Source organism: Saccopteryx bilineata, chromosome 6 (genome assembly GCF_036850765.1).
Source record: "Saccopteryx bilineata isolate mSacBil1 chromosome 6, mSacBil1_pri_phased_curated, whole genome shotgun sequence".
NCBI classification, from domain to species: Eukaryota; Metazoa; Chordata; class Mammalia; order Chiroptera; family Emballonuridae; genus Saccopteryx; species Saccopteryx bilineata.
Genome location: NC_089495.1, coordinates 73,261,783 through 73,284,333, shown reverse-complemented (window position 1 = coordinate 73,284,333; position 22,551 = coordinate 73,261,783). Strand labels below are relative to the sequence as shown.

General features: G+C 36.7%; 1 protein-coding gene across 16 annotated transcripts in view; it reads right to left on the bottom strand.

Moving 5' to 3' along the window:
* The window catches only part of MYCBP2 (MYC binding protein 2), a 333,902-nt gene that overhangs the window by 259,462 nt on the left and 51,889 nt on the right, over positions 1 to 22,551 (bottom strand). For all 16 annotated transcript variants that reach the window (XM_066236389.1, XM_066236395.1, XM_066236388.1 and 13 more), the window contains exons 3-5: positions 16,980 to 17,195; positions 7,755 to 7,908; positions 2,160 to 2,356 (exon numbers count right to left, since the gene is read on the bottom strand). In XM_066236389.1, coding sequence (XP_066092486.1) covers positions 2,160 to 2,356; positions 7,755 to 7,908; positions 16,980 to 17,195 — 567 coding nt within the window. The remainder of the gene's footprint in view (positions 1 to 2,159; positions 2,357 to 7,754; positions 7,909 to 16,979; positions 17,196 to 22,551) is intronic.

Genomic DNA, 22,551 nt, shown 5'->3' with positions numbered 1-22,551 from the left:
AATTTTTCTGCTATATTTGTTTATACTAGCTCTCAATAATGGTGCCTTTTTTTCCATGTGCATTTTGTTTGTGAGCTCAGATGCAGTATTAATTCTGTCTGTGGAAAGGCTTTGAAGTCTAGAGTTCATCCCTCCAGAAAGATTTTAGTCTCCTTCAATAAAACCCCTCGCTGTACTACTATCCCTACACTACTTTAAACTCTCAGCTTAAGCTTTTAGAATAAGACATTTAATGTCTTTTTGGATGTCAGAAGAACTTGAGATGTCAGAGTTACACATACTAAGGGAAAACTTTTCTCCCCCCCACCCTAGCCTGGTCAGGAAGGTTTGTTGTGAAATGAAGCTGGCAAGTGGAATTAGGGCCAAATCATGAACACTGTAAGCCAGGGGTCTCCAAACTACGGCCCACGGGCCACATGTGGCCCCCTGAGGCCCCCTGAGGCCATTTATCCGACCCCCACTGCACTTCCGGAAGGGGCACCTCTTTCATTCGTGGTCAGTGAGAAGAGCATAGTTCCCATTGAAATACTGGTCAGTTGGTTGATTTAAATTTACTTGTTCTTTATTTTAAATATTGTATTTGTCCCCGTTTTGTTTTTTTTACTTTAAAATAAGATCTGTGCAGTGTGCATAGGGATTTGTTCATAGTTTTTTTAGTCTGGCCCTCCAATGGTCTGAGGGACAGTGAACTGGCCCCCTGTGTAAAAAGTTTGGGGACTCCTGCTGTAAGCCTTGTTAAGGTAACAGGCTTTACTATAATGTTTGGGTTGGAGTTGGGGATGTGGTAATGATGTAAGTCTATAGAGAACTTCAGCTGCTGATTCAGGGAATGTAGTAATTCTGTGCAGCCTAGTGCTTGATTGTTATATTGCAGTCAGGAAGATATGCATTCAAGTCTTGTCTCTGCTGACAGCTCTCTGTATACTAAACTTTTATCAGCCTTCAACATTCCACTCTTATTCTTACCTCCATGCCTCAGCACATGGATATCAAAAAGGATACCAAGAACCTTCTCTCTTCACCCCCCCCCAACACTAATACCTCTTTCTTCTGGACTAACTCATTTCAATTCATAATTTAAATATCCTTCCTATCCTCTGGTTGTCTACACACATACATACAAACAAATATCACATGGACGCCTAATAAGCTCGTGTATTTATGGTCACTATACTTTTAAAATTTGGTATATGGAATCACAATGTTTTTATTTTATTAAAATTTAAAAAACATTTTAATATTTTCAGCATATATTTAAACACAAAATTCACCAAACCCTAAAGCAGAGCAACAAAACGTATTTTGAAAACCACTGCATAGGAACTTAAAAATAATGAAGGGTCATAAAGAAGGGAAAGAGGATTTCACACAGGATAGAAAGAGGAAAAAGAATAATATAAAACTAAAAGTACTGCTCGTGTTTGACAAGCAGAGTTCAATACTGATGAGTAAAGTCACAAAAAATGACCCATTATACTCTTTGGCCATCTTTAGTCTGCTAATAACAGGACTAATAACCCTTCTATCTGTTTTGGAGGTTGTTCACAGGGCCAAAGAAAAGCACATAACACACTTAAAACTGTAACTACTTCTTCAATGTCTAGAACAGTCCAAAAGAAGTAAATCAAGTTTACATATAAGGAGGAGGATATTTCCCACTGCTAACAATGATGATGAGTTTATTCCACAAACATTAAAAGCTTAATGTCATATATAAAGCTGAAGAAGCTCAGAAACAAATATATTTATAAAAAACTATTATCAACCAATCATAAATATAGTAGAACAATATCAGCTTTTTCTTTCAAAAGAGAAAAGATGTTTGTAAACTATGGAGAAATTCCATACTTGGAAATTTAGGGCCAGAGGGGAGGTCAGGGTGGATAGAGAGAAAGATGCTGCAGAGAAAGATGAGGCTATGGTGCTCACACAAAACAAGTTTCAAGGTTGGAGCTCTTGCAAATTTCATGTTATTACTTTTAATGCAACAAAGTTAAACACACATGTAGCTTAGTTCAAATATAATACTTTATTTATATATTAACCTTAAACAGATCAAACAGGCTGAAAAAAAACAGGGAATTCCTACTAAAAGAAATCCATATGAAATTTCAATTCAGCATCTTTTAACTTTCTAAGCAGCTATAAATATGAAATACCTGAATAGTTTGGCAAGCATGGCTGCCATTATTGGTGAGGATAGCAGAGATGGCCTGAAGTGTCCTTCCTGTTTCACCCCAAGAAGCCACCAGACTAAAGAGACAAGCACAGGAAAGTGCTGTCAGAGATTGCCCTGTGCTGTCATTCATTCCAGTACTTCGAACAGTGATTTCCAAAAGAAGCTGGAAGAGAGACTCTGTGAATAAAAAGAATTCAATTATATTCATTTGACAGACAGAACATCATGTGTGTATATTTATTTACCTTGCCTTATTTTACATATAAAAATATTTTTGTAGCTCAAACACTTATTTTGCATTAGTTCCTTTCCAGTTACCCTTTCCCCCCAAAGTTAAAATATTTATATAAAGAGGAACTTGAAAAATTCAGTCCAACTCCTCATTTTTGTAAATGAAGACATGGTATCTATCCAAGGTCATTTATAAAAGAAACTTGCCTTGAGACATATACCAGAAATATCCTATGAGGTAATATACTCATTGCACTTATTTTACCTTTAAACTAGGAAGAATGACAGCTTCTTAAAATGTTAAGTGTCCAGAAAATTATGTATTTATTTGCAAAACAACAGAATACATAAAGTAAATGCTGTAATTTGTTTTAATATAAAATTGGCATAATTGCTATCACAGGAGTTCATACTTACAGAGGTGATATGTAATTCATTTTAAGCCCTAGAAAAACCTGAGTCAATAGGACAGATATCCTCCTCCTTTAATTAATAACGAAATTGAAGCACAGGAGGTTAAAAGATTTTCTCTAAGTCATAAGGCCATTTAATGGCAAAGATGTAAAAATAACACATGAATGTTCTATGGTCATCAGAAGTCTTCACTCAAAAGTCTCTGAACAACTCTGCCTAATATTTAATCAACAGACTTCTGGGTATCTCTTCTGAAGGGTATCACTTCTTGAAGAGTGACTATTTAGAGTCAGAAAAATTGAGAAAGATGAAGAGAGGGGGAGGGGAAGGAAGGGAAAGGGGTAAGGAAGAAGGAGAGCAAGAGAAAGAACGTACTACATTTCTCTGAAAACTACAATGACACTTGTTTTTGGTTTTTTTGTTGTTAACTCACAGAAATCTAGACTTTTCCTATTCCTCATCATCTATACCTAATCCTTATTTAAGTCCTATCAATTTTGCTTCCTAATTAATCGCTCCACTTTCTTTATCTCATCACTATCTTCCCAATCCATGCTATCACCATCTCTTAACTGGACTACTAAAAAGTCAAATATCATATGGTCTCCCTTACGTGTGGAATCTAATGAACACAATAAACTGAGGAACAAAATAGAAACAGAGGCAGACAGATACCTGTCAGAGGGCAAGGGGAAGACAGGACTAGAAGAAAGAAAGTGAAGGGATTGGCAACAAACATAAATACATAACACATATATACAGACATACAGGGTAGCAGTAGCCAGAGGAAAGGGTGGGGTGGAGGGGGAGATGAGGGGGAATGGGTGTGGGAAGAGACTTTGCACAGGGGGGCATAATACGGTGTGGAGATGATGTTATATTGAGTTGTACGCGTGAAACCATGTCAACACAATAAATTAAAAAATTTGATTCCCAGACAGGGCACACAGGAGAAGCGCTCACCTGCTTCTCCATCCTTCCCCCTCTACTTTCTGTCTATCTCTCTCTTCCCCTCCCGCAGCCAAGGGTCCATTGGAGCAAAGTTGGCCCAGGTGCTGAGAATGGCTCCATGACCTCCACCTCAGGTGCTAGAATGGCTCTGACCACAATGGAGCAATGCCCTGGATGGGTATAACATCAGCCCCTGGTGGGCATGCTGGGTGGATCTCAGTCAGGTGCATGTGGGAATCTGTCTGCCTTCCTGCTTCTAACTTCAGGAAAAAATAAAAAATAAAAAATAAAAGTGCTCATAAATTTTATCTCCTTTCACTTTTGCTCCCTTATAGCCAGAGAATTTTCAACTTGAAAATCTTCTTTTCTATTTAGTACCCACTCTCTCCTCTGTTAATTACTTCCTGCTTTTCCTTTTTTCTATTCTCCCTCCCTTTCTTCACTTTTTAAAAATTTTTTAATTTTATTTAGAAAATTAACATAGTGACATTGATCATAAGAGTACATAGGTTTCAGGTAAATGCTTCTATAGCATTTGAACTGCTGATTATGTTGTATACCCATCACCCAAAGTCAAATTCTTTTCTCTTTTCTATCTAACCTTCCTTCCTACCTTCCTTCTGACCTTCTCTCCAACTATCTTTCCTTTTTTCCATCTATTCTTTCAATCCTTTGTCCATCCTTCCTTCTGTTGTTATCCTTCTGCCCATTAATCTTTTAATTATTCAGCAAATATTTACTGAATTATTCCTGTACATCAGGAACTACTCTAAGTTAGCCTAGTACAGTGGCAAGCAAGACAAAGAATGTCTCTGCCATCAAAAAAGTCAGGTTCAAGTTAAAGAAGACAATATAAATGCTATAAAATAAAATTTTTTTTAAAGCATAAGGAGATAGAAGGTAACTTTCCATTCCTCCTAGAACAATAATCAGACTTCTTTAACAAGGCCTATAAAGCTCCACACAATCTAGCTCCTGTCTCCTTCCTCACCTATGGCAAGGCCCTCTCTCCCATCACTCTCCACATTCTAGCATAGTCTTTTTTTAGTCGTTTTCCTTCCTGTATCAGAGCCTTGCAGCACACTGTCCTTTCTGCCTAGAAACTTAGTTACGGTAACTGCTTCCTATTCATCCTTGAAATCTCAAATGTCACCTCTTCAGGGAAGCCTGTCATAGACTCTGAGAATTCCCTCTTCTTTCCCCCATACTATTCATCTACATTTGCAATCATACGTGTGTCCAGCTGTCTGATGCTACTAAATTCCATAATAAGAACAATAACACTGTCTGGATTGATTATCCTTGAATAACATAAGCTCTTAACACAGGACACAAGAAGTGTTACTTTAGAACATATAATCTAACCTTAAATTGAACAGAAAGATAGATATAAGAAAATTTGTTTTTTAACTAGACAATTTGTAAACCAAAATCTACCTGCAAAAAAGAAGCTTGGTGTATAATAATCATCAGGCTATTCCAATAGTAAGAGTGATATTTATATACAGACATTTTATGAGAAACATGAAATATATCAAAATGGAAAAAATATAACCAATGTTATTATATTAGATCAAAAGAAAAAAGCAGATTTTAAGAAATTTAGTTTTACAGAACCAAATTACTTACATCTTTGAGTTAATGAAGCAAAATAAAAAAATATGAAGAGATCATTAAAAAAAATTTAAGTCAAAGCAGTGAAGAAATCAGAAATAAGCACTAAAAGAACAGAAGAGATTAGCAAGTCAAATCTAGCAATGTAATTTTTATAAAATACAGGACATAATGAAACAAAAATCCTTCCTCAATAGATACTGTACAATCAAATGTCAAATTTTTCTAAAATTAAGTTGTAGATTTAAATACCAAAAATGTTTTTTGAACCAAATCCTAAAATATATACTACTCACAAAAATTAGGGGATATTTTATCACTTTATATTCATTTTTAAATATCCCTTAATTTTTGTGAGCAGTATATATGGAAGAATAAATAATACAAGTATTGAATCATTTAAAAAAGGAGAGCAGAGAGAAGAATGTATAGAAACATTTGAAACTTTTGTGTTTTTTCTTTAATTTTTTTGTGTGTGACAGGGACAGAGAGAGGCAGAGTGAGGGACAGATAGGAACAGACAGGAAGGGAGAGAGAGATGAGAAGCATCCATTCTTCACTGTGGCAACTTAGTTGTTCATTGATTGCCTCCTCATATGTGCCTTGACTGGGGGCTACAGCAGAGAGAGTGACCCTTTGCTCAAGCCAGTGGCCTTGGGCTCAAGCCAGTGACCTTTGGGTTCAAGCCAGCGACCATGGGGTCATGTCTATGATCTCACACTCAAGCCAGCAACCCTGCACTCAAGCTGGTGAGCCTATGCTCAAGACGGTGACCTCGGGGCCTCAAACCTGGGTCCTCTGTGTCCCAGTAAGATACCCTATTGATTGTGCCACCGCCTGGTCATGCAACATTTGAAACTGTTAACAAGAAATTAAAGGTAAACAAATTAAGCTAAAGCACGCATAATAATTTCAAAACCCAATATTATGAACAAGATCTATTTTTAAAGGAATAAAGGAAAAGGAGTATTTAGATATAGGCTGGATACAGAAGAAAGTATATAACAACTGACAGAAGACAAAAGAACGGTAAAGGATTTATGAGAAAAGTGATTAGCATGTTGTTCAAAGTAAGATAAAGGATATACAGTTTTAGTGGAAATTTTTAATATTTCAATTAATTACTAATGGCTAAATCATAGCTAAGAATAACTAGCAAAATATTCTTCAGTAAAATTAATCAAATAAAATCTTCAGTAAAATACCATGATGCCAAGTAGTGCATTAGGGTATCACAACAGTAATAATACCTGTGCTACCACGACAATAATCAACAAGGATAACAGCTTTAATTTGGTAATAGCATTTAACAACATGGGATGGGGGATTGAAGGTGTGGTTGTTTTTTAAAATCCTCAGCTTGTTTTCATGGCCAGAACTCCCTTCTCTCACCAAAACAAAACAACAATAAAATCAAACACAAAAATTAATCACTATATATGACCAAAAAAGAACAATATGACAAGTAATTAGGTTCTCGCATGTGGATTTAATAAAATCCAAACAGTCAAGTAGAGAAGAAGGATCAAACAGTAGCCTAGACCAGCAGTGTGGGCCCCAAGCTAGAAGCATCAGCATCACCCAAAAGCTTATTCCAAATGCAAATTCTGTGGATCCTACTCCAAATCTAGTGAGCCAGGAACTCCATGGGTAGGGCCCATGTGACTGATACATGCTGATGCTTGAGATTTAGAAAAATCCAGATTCTTCAAGGGCCCAGTTAGCATCAGAGAAAAACAGCCAAATTTCACAATTAGGTTTCCATCTCTATTTCTATTTCTCAAGAGCTCCTATCTTGCTTACAGAATACTGTTGAACCTAAGGTAATAACATGAAAGGCTGGTTGTTATTCACAAAATTCAAACACACTTTGCAAAAAGCAAAGACTTTTACTTAATGGAAGCTACTACTAATTCAGAAGTTTATCTATAACAAAAATACTTTTTTATCTATGATGAACACAAAAGAAAGCCCTTTGTTTAAAAATTTATTGTACTGTTTGGGTTGGTAGCATTTATTCCCCTTTTCCTACCTTTTTAACTCTTCAGAGTAACATGTAAAATTAGAGAAAGTCAGTATTAGATATTTTGGCCAAGTTTAATAAGAACAATTTAAGTTAACAGTGACTGTATGGCTTGAGGATTATTTTTGAGTACCAAGGATTTATGTTTTGCTATTCCTCCATCCTCAGAATAATCAAAATATGTCTATGCATGAACTCTTGAACCAAAACTCTGATAGAATATAGCAAGATTTATATTCCTGCTGTTTCAGTACCATAAAAACAAAGACTCCATTACAGGCTGTTATATGTACTTCGTAAGAAGCTATTTACATTAAGGATTTGATGCCCCTGAGCTCTTACCTAGGACCTCTGGTGGTTCTGACTGGAGGCCTTCTGGCTGCTGACCCTGAAGCACATTAAGCAGGGCTTGGAGACTCCTGAGGCACAGGGATGGGTGAGAAAATCGTGTCTCCTTGATCAATTCAAAAACTTCACAAAGTCCAACCTCAATGATCTATTTAAGATGAAGAAAAAAATTATACTTTATCAAATGAAGGCTTAAAAACACTTCCCAGGCAGTTTAATTGGTGCAGCTTTCTTCTACAGCAAATGATTAATGTTGCAATATTTTAAAAGCAAAAGCAAAAACAAAAGGAAACACATTAAAAGAAAGAGAAAAAAAGGACTCAGTATTTTTAACCTCAAGATTTAGATTAAAAAAACCATCCAGTTACATGAAGGTTAAAAAATAGTGGCACTTTTAAAAAGTAGTTTGAGCATAATAAAGCCATAATAAAATATCATGAAACAGTGTTTAGAATAGTGAACTAAGTACTTGATTCCATTCACTCAGAAAAAAAAAAGTATTAATTTACAAAGTTCATTTGGCTGTACTCAAGCAAAAATCAGCATTCTTTTGTTAAAAGCCATGTTAATTGCTACTTATAGCCATAAAAAAAAGTCAACATAGCACACAAGTGAAAGAATTAAAGCAGGAACTTTGCATCTTAGCCTTTCCAATAACAGCACAATCATCATATTATTTATAGACAGTGTCCCTTCTTCCCTTAGGATTTATCATGAAAATAATATAAAATTGCCTAGCTAATAGATTACTACTACTTGTACTTTATCTTATCCTCATCAGGACCAAATAAAATCTGACCAAGTACTTACACCAAAGGATAAATAAGTCTGTAACTAAAGATTGAGAGGGAAACGTAATAAACTGGTACAAAGAGATTTCTTCAGAGGGCTGATATAACAATAGATAATGAAATTCCACTTCTCAGTCAATGCCAGATGTATGATATTTTCAGAAGGTGTTAAATTATTTGGAGAACATAAAAAGTTAAAGTAAGAACAATTAGTATAAATTCATCAAAGCAATAATTCTATTAGACATAACAGTGGAAGAATATTCTCTCTACTGAAATGTGTGCATTAACTCATATATGTTACATAATTTTTTTTCCAGGTGGGAGGAGGGAAGATAGTGAGTCAGACTCCCACATGTGCCACAACCAGGACCCACTGGGCAACCCCTCTGGGGCTGATGCTCAAGAATCAAGCTATTTTTAGCACCTGAGGCTGACACACTCTGACAGAACGAGCCCCAATGCCTAGGGTCACAGTCGAACCAATTGACCCACTGGCTGCAGGATGAAAAAGGGAGAGAATGGGGAGAAGGAGAGGAAGAGGAAGAGAAGCAGATGGTTGTTTCTCCTGTGTGCTGACTGGGAATTGAACCTGAGACTTCCATACGTCAGGCCAGTGCTCTATCCACTGAGCCACCACCTATGACAACATAAATATTTCTTTAGCATTTATTTTGTACAACTTGCTACAGAAAACATAAATATATATTATACTAGAGCCTGTCTTTTAATAATTTATAATGTAACAGGGTAAATGAGCCTTGTATATAATTCTTACCCAGTCCAGACCTCTACTATAGCATTCATTATGTTATAGTGTAACTGAATATTGTTTTCTTTGTATTTTTTTTAAAGATTTATTCATTTTAGAGAGAGAAGAGAGAGCAAGAGGTAAGGAAAATAAAACATCATAGTTCCTTCCTGTATGTATCAGGACTGGGCAAGCACAGGGTTTCGAACCGGACACCTCAGCATTCCACTTTAGTATATCCACTGCACCACCACATGTCAGGCACTATTTTGTTTTCATTTTCACAATTAGACTGTGGTTCCCTATGGACAAGGAACATGTCTTAACAAGCTTAAGATCTCCCATTACTAGCCCAGTACCTGGGACATGACAGGGTTATCTTTAAGAGAAGGTATCTAAAGTCCTAGCAGACTTTAATATTACAAAATGCTTACATAGTTTTGATTGATTGAATGCACTAGCAATGACAATTTTCCATTTGATAGTTTCCTTTCCTGGAATGGACATGAAAATAAAAATATGTTGTCCAAGTTTTCCATCTGTTTATACACTTGCAAAAAACAAATCTGAAGTCAAATATCCCTTAAGTACAAAACATGGGGCTCTATTCTCAGGCAAATGAGAGACTAATACAGTCTATCAGTCTTTAAAATTGTTTACTCAACTACTACAATCCTGACTTTTCATTATTCAAAGAAAGTTCTACACAGATGATACTTTTGGCTAGTGTTTGTTTATATAAATAAGATTTCTATAGTAATTAGTATTGAATTTTACCAAAAACAATAAGGCTACTTACTAAACAAGTTCCTGAGTTGTCACTGTGGTAGGTTTAAGATGTTATAATAAATGTATGACAACAGGCAACTCAGGTAAGGCTGCCTAGGAACAGAATGCCAGCTGGTTTGGATAAGACATACCCACAAAATGTTAGTCATAATCATCATGACAGAGAATACCTATCTGCCTAACTACTGTGGATTCTCACTAATCATCTGTATCTTACTTCATTTGATTTTTTTTAAATAAGGGGGGAAAAAATTCATTTCTAGAGTAGTAGTATGTATCCAATATACAACAAAATAAAACTCAACCTCAAGTCTTCCAATCATATTTAGCTTTGAATTATTGGGCAAAAGAACAAAACAGGCCCTGGCTGGTTGGCTCAGTGGTAGAGCATCAGCCTGGTGTGCAGGAGTCCCGGGTTTGATTCCCGGCCAGGGCACACAGGAGAAGCGCCCATCTGCTTCTCCACCCCTCCCCCTCTCCTTCCTCTCTGTCTCTCTTCCCCTCCCGTAGCCAAGGCTCCATTGGAGCAAAGTTGGCCGGGGCGCTGGGGATGGCTCTATGGCCTCTGCCTCAGGCGCTAGAATGGCTCTGGTTGCAACAGAGCACCACCCCGTGGTGGGCATGCCGGGCGGATCCCGGTCGGGCACATGTGGGAGTTGTCTGCCTCCCCATGTCCAACTTCAGAAAAAAAAACACACACACACAAAAACCATGTTGTGAAGTAAGTTGTTCCCTGAGGTTTGGCTTAGAGGTTTGATTTTATCACAACTTTTTGAAATTGCACTTTATACTTGGAAGCCTGTCTTAAAGTCACTGAGAACATATACTACCTGCTCCTTCAATATTAGAAAGATAGAGTATAAAAAGAAAACTATATAGTACTGCAAGTACAGTATAATTTCATTTCTATACTTTCATATGTGTATATAAAAATGTTCATAGTACTTTTTGGTTAATCAGATTTTAGAAATAACTTCTAATTTTCATTTTATTATTTTTGTATTTTTCTGAAGTGAGAAGTGGCGGGGGCAGAGAGACAGGCTCTGTATGTGCCCGATGGGGATCCACTCGTCAAGACCACTAGGGGGCAATGCTTTGCCCATCTGAGGCGTTGCTCAGTTGCAATTGCAGCCATTCTAGCACCTGAGGTGGAGGCCATGGAGCCATCCTCAGCGCCCCGGTCAACTTTGCTCCAGTGGAGCTTTGGCTGCAGGAAGGGAAGAGAGAGAGAGAGAGAGAGAGAGAGAGAAAGGAGAGGGGGAAGAGTGGAACAGATGGTCGCTTCTCTTGTGTGCCCTGTCAGGGAATCAAACCTGGGACTTCCATAAGCAGGGCTAACGCTCTACTGCTGAACCAACTGGCCACGGCCAACTTCTAACTTTTAAATCATATTTCCTCATTATAAAAATGTTTTGCATTTTTCAAATTATCTATAATAAATACGTACTCCATTTATAATTAGCAAAATATAATTTTCAAAAAAATAGAGTAATTCATTATAATAACACAATAAGCTTTAATACTTTCAATAATTAACCACAACTAACTACCAAAGAACGTGGTCTTCCATTTCTCTTCAGAAAATAGTCTTTTGTAAATTTACTAAATTCTACCTTTACTGTTGCTTTTAAATAATTAAATCCTGAAGGCTCTATATTATACCTGAAAGAACACAAAACCCAACTAACTACCTCATATGGCCAGTCCAATGTCACTTCTGGGAACAGTGAGATAGAAGCATACTTGGCCAAAGAAAAATGATCTAATGAGTCTTTCAAGGTTTTATTTTGTTCTCCTCAAATCACAGATTTCCAAAGGTGATTTTATTATTTCACTAACAAGTGAGACCATAAGAACTTAATTACATCACATTTATATTTAATAATTAACTCTATGTCATTAGAACTTGAATCCTGTTCTACTACAAGTCAGAATTAGGTGTAATATTTTCAAAATATATTTTTAAAAAGCTCAAGAGCCCTGGCCGGTTGGCTCAGCGGTAGAGTGTCGGCCTAGCGTGCGGAGGACCCAGGTTCGATTCCCGGCCAGGGCACACAGGAGAAGCGCCCATTTGCTTCTCCACCCCTCCACCGTGCTTTCCTCTCTGTCTCTCTCTTCCCCTCCCGCAGCCAAGGCTCCATTGGAGCAAAGATGGCCCAGGTGCTGGGGATGGCTCTGTGGCCTCTACCCCAGGCGCTAGAGTGGCTCTGGTCGCAACATGGCGACGCCCAGGATAGGCAGAGCATCGCCCCCTGGTGGGCAGAGCGTCGCCCCATGGTGGGCGTGCCGGGTGGATCCCGGTTGGGCGCATGTGGGAGTCTGACTGTCTCTCCCTGTTTCCAGCTTCAGAAAAATGAAAGAAAAAAAAAAAAAAAAAAAAAAAAAAAGCTCAAGAGAAAACCAAAAGTAGATTTACACACTATTATAAAGTATAATGTTTAAAACATTTTTTTTAAATAAAGTAAATATTTGGTAGAGACAAGATTTACAAATAATAAAAACTGGCCCTGGCCAGCTGGCTCAATGGATAGAGTGTCCACCTGGTATGTGGACATCCTGGTTAGGGTACATAGGAGAATCAACCATCTCCCTCTTCTCCTTCTCTCTCTTTTCCCCTCCTACAGCCAGTGGCTTGACTGGTTCAAGTGTCAGCCACGTGCTAAGGATAGCTTGTTGGTCCAAGTATTAGCCTTAGGTGCTAAAAATAGCTCAGCTGATTCAAGCATTGACTTCAGATGGGGGTTGCCAGGTAGATTCTGGTCGAGGTGCATGTAGGATTAAGTATGTCTCACTATCTCCCCTCTTCTCACTTAAAAGAAAAAAAAAGACAAATAATAAAAACTAAAAAACTTAGAGAGGAGAGAGTGGCAGTCAGAATGCTATGGGTTAGGGCCGGATAGGGAGTAAAACAGTGTTGTTTTTGGCAGCACTTTGCATGACATAAAGGATTGACACAAAAGAAGAGATATAAGCCTTTACAGTTTGAGACGATTGGAATTTGAGGGCCGGTAAGAAATGCTAGGCTAGCATCTTCTTCTGACCAGCTGTATGCCTCTGTTCAGACAATATTCTTTCAGGTCATTTCTCCTTCATTTTGTTGTTCTTCTCCTGCTCCTCCCCTAACTGTGTTGTTGTTGCTTTCCTTATCCTCACTTTTTTTTTTCCTCTGACATAATTAAGATAGTTTTTATTTGTTGTTGAAGTATTATTTGACACAGCTTTTTTTCTTTTTTTGAATTTTAAAACTTAAATTGAATTTGACAATTATGTAGACTTTGCTTGTCAGGTTTTTTGCTTTTTGTGGGCCATCAACCACTAACATTTTAAAAAGGACTTTTTTATCCCCTAAAAGTTTCTATATTAACTTTTATACCCAAAACAAAGTGTTTACACTGCTCAAACTGTCTTTAAGTATCTAATTTCCAGATCCCCTTAAAGAGTTCAAAATTTTATAGCTACATAATTTTAGGTAGTAATATCTAGGAGTCATATTTGCCATCCAGTCATATTTGAGGATAGTTATGACAAATATTTATATTTTGTTAAAAGAGGTAGTGTTACATAGACTGGTTTATTTATTTCTTAATTCAGTTAATTCTTTTTTGGGTTTATAGCAAGTATATTATATATTAAATTATATCATATCATATAAACAAAATGTTGAGACCCAGTTATGTCTAGTAGGGACAGCAGGCATGCGTGGTGCCTTAAGGATTGATAAAGGCATGGCAAATATAGTGGAACTCACAGGGGATTAAGGATGCAACACTGACTTAAGGTGCACTTGTAAGCAGAAGAAACAACAGTATTAGAAAAGTACCAGTAGTCTATTTTGTCTCAAGTGGAGTGGCTAAACAGGGCAAAAGGCAAAGAGTAGGAGCTTAGTCCATGAAGGGCCTTATATGTTATACAACCATTTTCGGATTTTAACCTGTGAACTGAAATTATTAAAGATTTTAAGCAAAAGAGTTTGATCACACTTATATTTTTTTAAATATTTTATTTATTGATTTTAGGAGAGGAGATGGGGAGAGAGGGGGGGAGAGGGGGAAAAAAGGTACATGTAGTGGGGAAGAGCAGGAAGCATCAACTCGCAGTTGCATCTCACATGTGCCTTGACCAGGCAAGCCAAGGGTCCAAATCGGCAACCTGAGCATTCCAGGTCAATGATCTATCTATCCACTGAACCACCACTGGCCAGGCAGATTTGTATTTTTCAGCAAAGATAAGTCCACTAGTAAGACAAATCCATGAGGAGCATGGTGAGCTTAGAACAGGCGACCAGTTAGGTAGTTATTGCAGTAGTCTAAAAGTGTTAATGAGGATTAGAATTAGTGTAATGGCAGTGCTGGACATACAAAAAATTTCATTTCCTAGAACATAAAGTGTTAATGAGGATTAGAATTAGTGTAATGGCAGTGCTGGACATACAAGAAATTTCATTTCCTAGAACATAAAGTATTTCTTAATAAAGAGTTCCTTGAAAAGTAATCAAATTTATTTGTACCTACACATTTTCTTGTTTGCACCTAACCTGACACCTAAAAACTACAGCTGTCATTTATTGAGAAGGCATGCATTCGACATTTATTAACTCATTGAATCCTCACTACAAACCTATGAGATTATTACCCTCATTTTATTGATGTCAAAACTGAGGCACAAAAAGCTCAAATAACTTTCCCAGCTTCAGACAGCTAGTATTTTTAATGGTAAGTGTTTGAACCCAGGCAGTTTGACTGTACTACCCATGTTCTTAATCAGTATAACCTTTTTTTTCCTGATGAGCCAGTACTTGATAAAAATTCTATTAATTATTTGGACTATCTGTCTTTCTTTTTATTTTCTTTGAAAGATCCACTTTTGACTCTGCATCTTTTAACCCTGTCAATCATGCTAAAAAAATTTGTCTTAAGAATGCCTATGGTCATGGCTGCTTGGCTCAGCGGACAGAGTATTGGCCCGGCATGTAGATGTCCCAGGTTCAATCCCAGTCAGGGCACACAGGAGAAATGACCATTCGCTTCTCTCCCAGTCCCTCTTCCACTCCCGCAGCCAGTGGCTTGATTGATTTGAGCATCAGCCCTGGGCGCTGAGTATATAGCTTGGTTGATTTGAGCATTGGCCTGAGACCCGGGTTGCTGGGTAGATCCCAGTCAGGGTGCCCACAGAAATCTCTATCTCCCCTCCTCTCACTTAAAAAAAAAAAAGTTCATTAATACTCATTAAAATCAGTCTAAGAATCAGTTGTTTTCAACTGTGCAGTATCTTTTCATTTAAACTACAGTTTACTGGTCAAAATCTGCAGTCCTGTGTGAAACATTTCTCTGGGTCTTTATTTTCCTTCCCCGTGTTGAACTTAAGTAGGGTGGTTATAGTACAGCATGAATTATCCAAATACAGAATAGAATTCTTATCAAAAGTATACCACATAAGTCCTGCAGCCTCATATGCTAACTTAACACTATGTTTTTCCTCACCCACCCTTAATTAAGCATAAGAAATCAGAATTAGAAACCACGATCTTTACCTAGAGGGGCTCACATGGAAAAGATGAGCCAGTTTGTTTTATGATGAAGAAAGAAGCTAGCAGAAGAGGTACAATTAAGGACACTGAAGAGAAAGGGACTAAGGGGAAAAGATGGGTGCCAAGAGGTAGAGATAAGGACATTTGAAGATAGTTGATTAAGAGGCCGAGTGAAGAAGGTCACAAAACTTCTATTACCCTATGATAGGACACAGTAAGCCATCTGCTGAGAACAAGGTGAGAACAACCTGACAGTAAAGATTAAGGACAGTGGCACACTTAGGAATAGCCGCCATGAAATGTGTGAAAGAAACCAGATCAGGAACATAGGTTTCTATCTTAGCTACTTCCAAGTAATATAAAATAAAATTTATATATCTCATGCATACATATAAAGATATTCTGAAGACATAGTTTTAAGGTATTAGTTTAGTAAAAAGGCACTGTACATCAGTCATTTATAAAAGAAAGTCATTTTAAAATGTCTATACTTAGAAAAAGCAATATGCATAAATCATTTATGACAAAGGTATATTTTAGAAGCATGTCTATATTTTCTCCCATTCTTTTGTTAGAAATACTAATTACACCTACTATACAGAAATATATATGTAACATTACAGTCTTGAAATATATCGATACTTAAGTAGAACAGAGTACTTTAAGAACAGTTCTACTATAGTATATCAATTAGCTTATATGCCTCCAGTACATAAGGGAGTGCTATCAGAACAATGTGCAAGTACATTAGTTCACATGTAATTTTGTTCTACGCAAGGGGAGCCAGAATAGCAAGCATACAACTATAACCTTAGGTAGAAAAGACAAAAAGCTCTTAGTTCAGCTGCTGCACAGCCAGGGGCCATTCAGTTTTATTTCAAGAAAAATAAAAATGTATACCTGTACCAGAGCTACCTCCCCAGAGGGAGCATCCCCAGCTTTCCATGGCTCTTGCTTTGTGGTAGCTTGCACTTCCTCTTGAGCTCACTTAATGGCAGTCCACAGGCTCAGAGCTACACTTCCATCAGCAATGACTCCACGCCTTCAAGCCAAGTCACCATTTCCACTGTATCACTTTTGTACATTTTAATAGCCCTTATTATATACTCCAATCCACTGATCTCCCTGCCTAGGATTTCCAAATACTCCCCACTGAGTTACCAATTATTGATTTTGTTAGCACAAAATCCAGTTATAAAGTTTCACAGGGCTTTCCTGGTTTGCTTAAAACATATTTTTACTCCTAAACCAGGTTATTTGTACTGCACAATCTTATAAAAAGCAAGGTATTTTAGCAATACAAACATGTTATAGTTAAAACACCTATAGGTTATGCATCTAAATGGAACTTAGTGACTTACCTTTGGAAGCTTGATAGGGGGCTCTTTGGATTCCTCTTCTTCATCACTATCTGATTCTCCACTCTGCACAGAGTTCTTAGATGCAGCTGCCAATGATGTTTCCTTTTTCTGCCATTCCAGAACACAATGCCGTACATTGCAATAAATATTAAATGCAGAAGGATTGCTATGTAGTTTGATATCTGGTATGATTACTGTATTCTCCAAGTTTTCAGACTGAAATACAAGATATAATATTTCAATGTCATAGTCCTTTCCATGATCATCAATTCTCATTTTAAATAAAAAAATGAAAGATTAGAATTAGACATGCTAGATGACCTGCAACAGAAGTCACATAATTGGCAGAGCAAAGACAATCTAGGTCTACTGACTCAACTTATCATGCCCCTTGTACAATACTTCACTACTTTCTGAGTAACACAGCAATAACTAATTTGACAAAGCTGGAAAGGGGCAGGCAAAGAACTTAACAGGAACAATAGGAATAGAGCCAACATAGCTTAACTGCTACAGTATCAAAGGATATTAATTTGGGGCTTTTCCAAGGTAAACCAGATGTATTAATACAAATGTTGACTTACATGTTGATTTCTTTTTAAAGTACATATATGGATTTAAACAGGTATTAGGGCTCTGAAGAAAAACCCTTAATTTAGTTAATTCTTAGAATTTCATTCTCATTCAAAAATGGTACTGCTCAGAAAACTGCAGATTATGAACATATGCTTTCCTAAAGCTCTTTCTTAGCTATGAGTCTTGATAAATACTAAAAATCACATGCTCAGTAATTTAATTGTAAAATCTAAATAGTCTTGCCTGACCAGTGGGTGGTGCAGTGGATAGAGTGATGGCATGGGACACTGAAGACCCAGGCTCAAAACCCCAAGGTCACTGGCTTGAGTGCAGGCTCACAAGTTGAGCACGAGGACACTGACTTGAGCATGGGATCGTAGACATGACCCCATAGTCAATGGATTGAGCCCAAAGGTCACTGGCATGAAGCCGAAAGTCACTGGCTTGAGCCCAAGGTCGCTGGCATGAGACAAGGGGTCATGGCTCCAATGGAGCCCTCTCCCCCCACCCCTGTCAAGGTATATGAGAAAGCAATCAAAGAACAACTAAAGTGCCACAACTATGAGCTGATGCCTCTTATCTCTCTCCCTTCCTGTCTGTCCCTCTCTCCCTCTCTTCCTCTCTTTCTTGCAAAAATAAAAATAAAAAAATACTAAATAATCTTGTCGCAGCATTTTATTCATCAGAACTCAACCACACTTATATCAATATTTACAATATAAATAAATTGAACTGGTTTAAGATATTCTACAAATTCAAGTACCAACAATTAGAGTAGTATGTCTAGGAAGTATCCAAGATAAATAAAATGACATTTCAAGTACCAGAAACATTTGGTCTGAAAATTCTACCCTTCTTCCATAAATAATATGGATAATACTCTTTATTAAATAATAACATACTAAAGTTAACTGGCATATAATAAGTGAATATATCCTCTAGAAATGTTTTTAAAAAGCAAGTATTAGCAATACAAATCCAACAATATATAATATAACACATCATGATCAACCCAAAAACAAGGCTGGCTCAATACTAGAAAAACAGTATAATTCCCCATACCAACAAAATTAGAAAAAGACACATAAGATACTGTAAATAAAGACAGAAAAAGCATTTAACACAAATACTCATTCCATGATAAAAAAGTCTAAGTAAGTTAGGAACAGAATTTGCAAACCTTGGTAAAGGGTTTCTATCAAATACTACTGTATAGCTAACAGACTAAAAGACAATGCTTGCAAGCTAACATTGCAAACAAGGCAAAGATACTACTCTAAGCAATTTGATTCAACAATATATTAGATATGCCAGTGCAATAAGGCAAGAAAAAGAAACAAAAGGTATAGTTAGAATGAACGTACCTTCTAGAAAACAAATGCCTTCATTTGTAGAAAACATGTAAAGAATCTTAAGTTTATAAAAAAAAAAAAGCCACTAGAAATAAAGCCCTGGCCGGTTGGCTCAGCGGTAGAGCGTCGGCCTAGCGTGCGGAAGACCCGGGTTTGATTCCTGGCCAGGGCACACAGGAGAAGCGCCCATTTGCTTCTCCACCCCTCCGCCGCGCTTTCCTCTCTGTCTCTCTCTTCCCCTCCCACAGCCAAGGCTCCACTGGAGCAAAGATGGCCCGGGCGCTGGGGATGGCTCTGTGGCCGCTGCCTCAGGCGCTAGAGTGGCTCTGGTCGCAACATGGCGACGCCCAGGATGGGCAGAGCGTCGCCCCATGGTGGGTGTGCCGGGTGGATCCCGGTCGGGCGCATGCGGGAGTCTGTCTGACTGTCTCTCCCTGTTTCCAGCTTCAGAAAAATGAAAAAAAAAAAGAAATAAGGTGTGGATTTAGCAAAGTTACAGGATACCAGATCTCTATATAAAATGAGTAATATATAATGGGAGTGAACAATTGAAAATGTAAATAGCATTAAAGTCACAGACATGGAGAAAATATTTGCAAACCTGACAACGGACCCTAATTACATATTTTTCAAAATGCAACAGTAAAAATCAAACAAGTAATCCAGTTTAAAAATCGGCAAAAGACATTAACAGACATGTTACTGAAGAAGATACACAGAAGGCAAATATGTATAAGAAAAAAAGGTTCAATATCATGAGCAATTAGGAAAATGTAAATTAAAACAAAGTAAGATATATATATAGTACATACTACCTATCAGACTGGCTAGAATAAACAACAGTGACACCAAATGCTGATAAGAATGTGAAGAAACTAGATCTCTCATACACTGCTGACAGAAATGTATAATGATATAGCCACTCTGGAAAAAAAGTCTTGCAGTTTCTTACAAAACTAAACATGTGCTTACAGTACAATCCTGCAATTATACTCTTGAGCATTTAGACCAATGAAATGAAAACATATGTCCATACAAAACCACCACATAAATATTCATAACAGCTTTATTCAAAAAGCCAAAAACTGGAAACAACTTAGATATTCTTTAATGGGTGAATGATTAAAGAAAGTAGTACAGTATATCCATACCACGGAATGCTTACTCAACAATAACAAAAAGTACAAACTATTGATATATGTACCAAATTGATGAATTTCAAGGGAAATATCTTTGTGCAAAAAACAAAAAATAAAAATCTCGAAAGGTTACATATTGCATGATTCTATGACAAAATTATAGAGACAGAGAACAGACTTGTGGTTGCTGTGGTTGCCAGAGACTAGGGCAGGGTAAAGATTGAAAATGTCTATGGCTAGATGAGTAGCACAAAGGATCCTTGTGATGGAGTTGATTCTATATATTGACTGTGGTAGTGTTCACACAGACCCATGTGATAAAATATAATAGAACTAAACACACACACACGTACATAAATGAATACATATAAAGTAAAACTGGTGAAATCTGAAAAAGAGCAGTAGGTTGGATCAAGGTGGATTTCCTGGTTGTAAAATATTATGTGATTACTATGGGATATATTTTGTGTTTACGATGTAATACTTTACCAATGAGAGAAAAAGGATGAAGGATTTATAGGATACCGCTGTATTATTTCTTACAACGCATTCATATTGCAATCATCTTAAAATTAAGAAAAACAGCCTGAACCATGTAGTGCAGTGGATAAAGCATCAATCTGCGACACTGAGGTCTCACGTTCAAAACCTCAAGGTCTCCAGCTTGAGCATGGAGTCGCTGGATTGAGCTTGGGATCATCAACATGATCCCATGGTTGCTGGCTTGAGCAAGGGGTCACTGGCTCAGCTGGAGCCCTCCAATCAAGGCACATATCAGAGAAGCAATCAATGAACTAAGGTGCTGCAATTACAAATTGATGCTTTTTACCTCTCTCCCTTCGCCTCTCTTTCTTTCTGTCTCCTCTCTCTTGCTAAGAATAAATAAAAATAAAAAAGTAATTTTTAAATAACAGCATTTATGATAACATCAAATAATTATAGTTATATATAGTAAAACTGCTAACTTTATCCACTGAAAACAAAATAAAGCTGCTGAGAGAAATTAAAGACTAAATAAATGGCAAGATAAGTCATAGTCATTGACAGAAGATTCAATATAATTAAAATAGACATTATTCCCCAAACCTATAGGTTCACAGGAATCCCAATAAAAATTCAGGGTCTTTTTAAAACAGAAATTTACAAGCTGATTCTAAAATATATATAGAAATATAAAGGACCTAGCTACTAAAACAATTAAAAATTTTTAACAAGACCAAAGTTGGAAGACATGCCACCTGATTTCAAAACTACTGTAATGAAGACAGTGGGTATGGCTATAAAGACAGATATATAGATGAATTCCAGTAATAAGCCCAAACAAATACGGTCAACTGATTTTTTACAAAGATAACAAGACAATTCAATAGAAAAAGGTAAGTCTTTAGACAAATGATGCTGATCAACTGAATATCAATGTGTAAAAAAATGAACATGAATCCTTATCTCATACCATGTATAGAAATTAACTTGAAATGGATCAAAGACCTAAACATAACAGCTAAAACTATAAAATCCATAGAAGAAAATCTGTGTGACCTTGGAGTAAAGATTTCTTGAAACACAAAATACATGAATCTTATAATTAGATTCATAAAACTTAAAAATTTCTGCTCATTTAAAGCACTGTATAAAAACAAAAAAAGCAAGCCACAGAACAGGAAAAAACCTTTGCAATGCAGACACCTGAAAAAAAATATTATATCTAGAATATATAAAGAACTTTTGACAATTCAGTAATAATAAGACATTTATAAGACAAGGGACAAACTGTGAACAGATATTACATAATAGAAAGATATACATAATCAAAAGCACATGAAAAGATGTTTTATATTATTAGTCTTTAGAGAAAAGTCAGTTAATATCCCTATGTACTTATTAGAATGAGTAAAATTTTAAAAGATAAATAATATCCATGTGTTTACAAAGATGTAAAGTAACTGGATTTTCTCATATAAACTGAAAGAATAATAAAATGGAATAATCACTTTGAAAAAGTATTAAGTTTTTTAAAAGTTAAACATTCATCTACCATGTTACCTGTGAGAAAAGAGTTAACACTGCAGATATGATTGCTTATTCCTTGTATTTCTCCAAGGGAACCATGACTGATCCTTGGTCAAACCCTGGAAATGTAGTCTTTAGAGTTTTCTTTGTTAGTTATTGATAATTGTGTTATGTGCAGCTGGAGAAATGGACCATGCTTACTGACTTGTCTGACTGCTTGGTATGACATCACCTGAATTTTGCTTGCCATGGCTAGTTGCATAGCAGTATATGACCAGACTCCCAGAAAAAGTTTTAGCTCCTAACTCAAATAAGCTTTTCTGGACAAAAACATTTCACATATATCCCTGTAATTCATTGCCCAAGAGAAAGAATATCCAAGGAATAACTAGGAAGCCTATACTATATAATTTCCTGGATGCTCCAAAACATTTCTTTTCCTGCTGCCTACTATGTATCTTTTATTTTACTAAATATTAGTCATTAGTAGAAATT